The sequence below is a fragment of the Austrofundulus limnaeus genome, unplaced genomic scaffold (assembly GCF_001266775.1).
Source record: "Austrofundulus limnaeus strain Quisiro unplaced genomic scaffold, Austrofundulus_limnaeus-1.0 Scaffold1, whole genome shotgun sequence".
NCBI lineage: Eukaryota > Metazoa > Chordata > Actinopteri > Cyprinodontiformes > Rivulidae > Austrofundulus > Austrofundulus limnaeus.
In genome coordinates this window covers 1,089,916-1,095,863 of record NW_013952403.1, presented here as the reverse complement: position 1 = coordinate 1,095,863, position 5,948 = coordinate 1,089,916, and the positions used below count along the sequence as shown (strand labels likewise).

At 36.9% G+C, this 5,948-nt stretch overlaps 1 protein-coding gene across 1 annotated transcript in view; it reads right to left on the bottom strand.

Annotated features, from left to right (window-relative positions):
- The window catches only part of diaph2 (diaphanous-related formin 2), a gene marked incomplete in the record, with an annotated part of 345,782 nt that overhangs the window by 21,329 nt on the left and 318,505 nt on the right, over positions 1-5,948 (bottom strand). Inside the window, 1 exon segment of the mRNA XM_014003088.1 lies at positions 4,230-4,394. Coding sequence (XP_013858542.1) covers positions 4,230-4,394 — 165 coding nt within the window.

Below are 5,948 nucleotides of genomic sequence, written 5' to 3'. Positions count from 1 at the left end.
CCGGCTGAGACGTCACGTCTTTTACTGCGCATGCGTGTCACATCAGTGCTGTGTAGCGTTCACACAGGGGTCTGATACAGGTCATACTGTATTTAAAATGTAATGTGAACGTTCACACAAAAAGATCAGATTTTTTCAAAAAATCGGAACTGAGCATTAAGACCTGCAGTGTGAMCGTAGCCACTGAGTGAACAGCAGCACTAATGTGTCAAATTTAGTTTTTGTAGTTGGAGAGGCCATAGTGCATATAATACTCCTGATCTTCGATAAGTGTGGGGTGGAAATTAAAACTTCTCTTTTTTTATTTATTTATTTATTTTTTATTTATTTATTTTTTGTGACCCACAGGTTCAATGTACCAACAAGACCGAGGCTGATTTTTCTTTTTCAGGATCTGTTCTCTCAATAATTGATGAAATGTGTGTGCTGTTCTTCCTTGACCCTGTGCAGCACAATACATCTTCTACAGCAGGGCTTCCCTCCCATACAAGTCTGCTGGCCCAATGAGGGAGCAATAAGTATCTCCAACTGCTTGGTTGCACCAGTAATCTCACATAGAGAGTGTCATTGCTGCATCTCATTTGAATTTTACAAACACCACAACGCCTGGGCTTTAAGCAGCAAATGTGTTTATTAGCCATCTGCTGCAGTATATGCCAGGATGTGGGGGGAAATGGCTTCAAGAAGTTATAGGCTATAGACTGTGAGACTTCTGCTCAGTGGTCTACATGTATACCACACTGACAAATGACCTCCTAGTCTGCTGCAGTGAATGTAATGACTGTGTCACTCATGAGTAAGTAAATATACTACAGAAACATGATGATGATTCAGTRGTGTGTCTGTCTAAGCATCATCCTTCCCATTATTGGGATACTTTCTCACACTGAAGGCATTAGTAAACTTTATAAATAGACTCATATGTGGCTGGAGGCACCCAAATCAAGAGGCACCAAAACTATCATTCTGATTGCGTTGATGCTCTATCATGCTTTTTTATGAACCCAGTCTGAGCCCTTTAGTTGTATTAGAAAGTCACTTCATTGACAAGGAAAACTGTTAGCTCATCCCAGCCCATCTGCTTAGCTTTGATAAACTCATTAACGACAGAAAAAAAAAATCCTCACCTTCATGCTTCTGGTCAGGATTACATAAATACACACCCCGCAAATGCATTTTACCCATGCTCTATTTCAAAGTATGACAGTACTATTAAATTAACAAATTGTTAAACCCCTCAAATACTGACTCCATATATTGGAATCAAATATATTTCATTGGTCACAGAAGAAAAAAATAATAAAATAAAAAAGGGGGAACAAGGCGGGGGCGAGGGAGAGACAAAAAATGAAACTGAAGGAAAATAGAGTTAATGGATTCTCTTATCAGTTACATTCAGTTTTGTGAGGACTGTCTGTCAGTGCGTTTACTCAAATGCCTTATGTCGGTCGGGTGCATTAAGCTCTCGCTTTTTAGTGAAAGCAATTTAGGGTGACTATATTGCTATGGAATTCTTTAATACTGCAGATGCTTGGCACTGCATTACAAAGGGCAATGCAACAAAGACAGAACGTAGCGAGGACATTTTTAACAATTTTTTTTGTCTGAGTCAAGCAACTTAGCATTAAAATTAAATTGAAAATCTTGAAAAAAAAATAAAACAATAAAAACTCTCAGGCTCACCAGACATTTAGTTGAAAAGTTTTCTGACAATAAGTCATCACACTCATTTGATTTGCCATTTGGAACAATAAGCTGCAATTGATGTTAGTTGACTTTTTCAAAGACAAACAAACACCAGACCTTTCCTGAACAACATTTTACAAACTGTAAAAGCTAAAAAGGAATCGTCTGTTCGCTGCAAAAGGATTTAGCTTAGTTATTTCACATGGTAAGAAAATGAAACAACAATCAAATCGGAACAACCATTGATTTCTTGTGCTCTGCAAGCAGAAGGGATTAGCCTTTATGTCAGCAAAGCTGAAGAGCCAAAAACTATAAATAATATCTGAGAAATGTGGTGATTAAAGGACTGTTTTTGTATGAATATATTAACAGCACTATATCCCACTTCTACCCCCTTAACTATAGCAGGGAAGTTTAAATTGGTAATAAAATGTTCATATGCAGCTATTTGCTTGAGAGAATAATTTATTTTCCTGGCTGGATGCCTCTTTTAGAGATATGCAACTCTAGAATTCTTGAGGGAGTGTTGTTTTGTGTGCTTGTGCACTTTGATCAGAGAGAATGAGGAGATGGTTTCAAATGGGGATCGGGGAAAGTAAAGAGAACGATTCAGACAAGGGGACCTTGTCGTTTACTCTAATGGATTGTGAAGAGAAAAAGACAATACCGTCTGGACACCATGTCATCATCCTGACACCAGRAGCTTTTGGGGTGGCGCCAGGAGGGATTCAGAGGAGGAAGACAAACAAAGAGACTTGGATAAAAGTTGAAAAGACTGTTCTGTTAAATAGAAACCTTTCCTCAGGAGTGATGCTGTGTTATCTTACATTAATATTACCTCTGTTACTAAAACAAACCAACCCTTTTCAGTTTCTTCAAACGTTAATTATTTCCATTTAATATTCTTTTTAAAGTACACCGCTGTATGCTCCTGTATTTATAAAAAACAATGAGAAAGTGTGTTGTTTTTAGTACAGTGTCATAGTTTTTGATTGATATAAGAAATTAAATGTAAGAATAGTTTTTCTTTTAAGTGAATGTGGTTTTTAGATAATGTTGCACATTCAACTAGAGTCATTTTCCGAGCCATAAAACAGAGATGTCTTCCTTGCGATGAAAATACATCTTAATCCATTTTACAACTTGAAAACCTTAACTGTAAGTTTTCCTAGAAAAAAAAACTCATCAAATCTGCTTCAGACTGCATAAACTATATGAACACATGCAAACAGGTSCAGGCTGATGGAACAGTGTTTAACAAGTTAATATGTCTGCCCGGGGGTTGTTTATTACTCTCCTATCTTTAGCATCATTCTTCAGAATAATGTATCATAAAGTCTTTCATTAAATATTCCTCACTTACTTTTAGTTGTCCTCTCAAATCATAGCATATGACTATTTCTAAGTGTTACTATAGAAAAACGCATAGTTTTATATAACAAAAGAACAATAAAATTTCTAACATATATTTTAAACACTTTAACAGTTTTTCTATTAAGATTATCAGCAAAACATGCAGGTGTAAAAGCTTCTATGTGAATCACCTAAAACATCATTGTATAAACTCAATGATTTGTGTTGATCAAAACACCAAATTTGTGACCCATCTTGAATTTATTAATACATAAAAAACTAGTTTTAGGACTGACAAAAATAAAAAGCGACAACGAAAACATAAAATGTACTTTCCTGCACAAAAGTTTATTTTCTCAGGAAGTACTGTAGATGGCAAGAAAAAAATCCCTTCATACTTCAAGGAGAGGGGCAAGTAAAAGAAAGGAAAAAATATCTAAACCTCCAGGTCAAATGCAGCACTTTAAAAAAAAGAAAAAAAGTGTTAAGTGCAAAATTTGTTGGTGGGGGATAAAGAAAAGAAGGGCGTTATGACCTACAAAACAATTACATTTGGGAAGAAACCACAGGAGGTGAGCATAGTTACATTATTAGAGCAAAAAAAAAGTTAAAAGAACCACTGATGCTTGTCATGGCTGAGTAAATCTAACATCTACAGTAAATGGTCAGGAAAAAGAAGTGGTGCACTCTCTCTCATACAGTAGGTAGTATGAAACAGGCAGTGTGAACTACTTTACTGCTTAACTCCAAATTATATTTTGTACTTTTAAAATTAATCCAGGCAATGAAATAGTGATGCATTTGAAGTTACCTTAAAATAYGTGAGAATGTCTAAGTTCTAAAATTAGGGTATAGAGTTTTCAAAGTCACAAAAATAAAAATGTCAATATGAGAAAATATCATACATTTCTAGGAAATCTTAAAAAAAAAATCCTCATCTACATGAACAGGTGCAGTTCTATGTAATTGGAGTTCCAGTTTAACATCTAATTTATTTCAWGCAAGTAGAAAACTAATTTTCACACGTGTTAACATCTGCGAGGTCCTTCAGTGAGTTTCATCAAAATGTGAACATGCGTAACGACACACATCCTGTGTGTAGAAAGGTGTGTGTGTGTTGTAGCCACTCTTACATTGTGCTTACTTCAAAAGACAAAAAAAATATCAATACGATATATATTTAAACTTACCATAAAGAGGGTGCGGAAGTTAGCCAGCTCTCCGAAGAAATCCTCCACGCTGACCGAGTGGGGGTCGAATGCGAAGAAACTGCCGATGTTCTCATAGAGCTTCTGCATGTTCTTGTGCATGATGGACAGCTTTTCGTATTGCTCTCGAGAATGTTTGCAGAAGCCGTGAGAAGAATCGAGTCAAGGAAAAAAGTAGGAAACAMAGGCCTCAAACAGAAACAAAACACATTTAAGTTACAGTAATCATAAGCAAATWTCCATTGTGTTGATCTGTGGAGAAAATAAAAAAAATACAATCACAAGCTTTATACTATTTAAAAARCTTACTTATGTCAAGGTCATCAGAACAAAGAAAAAAAACTGGATAAAGGGTCTCCATCTCACTTTAGAGTCAATAGCATGGAGAGCTAATAGCTGCAGCCCTGAAGTAATGGAAAGGTGTTTTGTAGGCAGCAGCATGACACAGATGGTTGCTGAAAAAGCTGATTGCAGTCATTGTTCTATTGTTTCACACAACAACAATGGGGTCAGGTTATTTTGAACCTCACAGCTCATGTTGCACTGTGTAATTTACTGAACAGGCGGAGGACTTTTCTCCTGGTGAATGAGTATTGACAGGCGGCATCAGTTWAGCATTATCACAGCAGCCATTGACCTCATAGAGACTGCACTTGGGCACTACAAGACTCCCACCCTGGGTGGGCTGTGGACAACACTACAGAGTTACATGTATACACATGAATGCAAAAAAAGTGAAATAAACAAGCCTGGGAAAAAAGAAAAAGAAAATCCAAAACACACCAAAACAAACATGAAAAAAGACCTTGGGAAGCAATTTCTTCAATACCTTCTATTCTCCCTTTTGAAAGAATATCGTTTTTGTTAAGGCTGAAAGTCTCACGCACACCTACAAATACACAAAGTCAAAAGCTCATCTCACACACACCTACAAATACACAAAGTCAAAAGCCCCCCAAAAAGGCTGCATAACTTGTATAACAAATAACCACTTGCAGTTGTGAAGAAAATTTTCTTCCAAACTCTTCCTATTTCTATGATCATTAAAACAAAACAAAAAAAGTTTACAGGTATGTGCACTTACTGCAAACTAAAGAGGGCACACTCAGTGATACACAACCCATGTCAATGCAGTGTGCACATACCAACAAAGTCCATTCTAGCATGTGCAATATCTCAAGTGGTACAGTGATTCAAAACTGAGAAAAGGGCAGTTTACTGAAAAATCAAAACAATGAAATCAACTGCTTTATCATTTGACAATAGATTATTTTCTTAAAGAGTAACTTACCCCAAAATTAACTTTTTTTAGCTGATAAACTGTCTAGAATGTGTCTCAAATGTTATGTAGTACTGTTTCTGTGCTAATTTTGATGTTTTTGTGCGTATTTGTCCAAATCTGTAACATTTGGTCTAAAAACGTCTTTTTGCTGCTCATAGGGGTAGAGCAGTGGTACTGCAGGCTAATTTGCATATTGGTTAACGGCTCTCCACGGTGACGTGTCTTCTCCACAGTTTCGTCACAGCGGCTGTGTTCTGGTATAAAAGCCTCTCTCTAAGACACGCCCCTGCAGCGGTCAGAGGGTGGAACAGTTAGCAAGCTTAGCATGATCGTCTGTTGACCTGGGTGGGGAGAGCTGACTGCTGCTCTCTCTTTCCCTCTCTCTCCACACACACACACACACACACACACACACACAC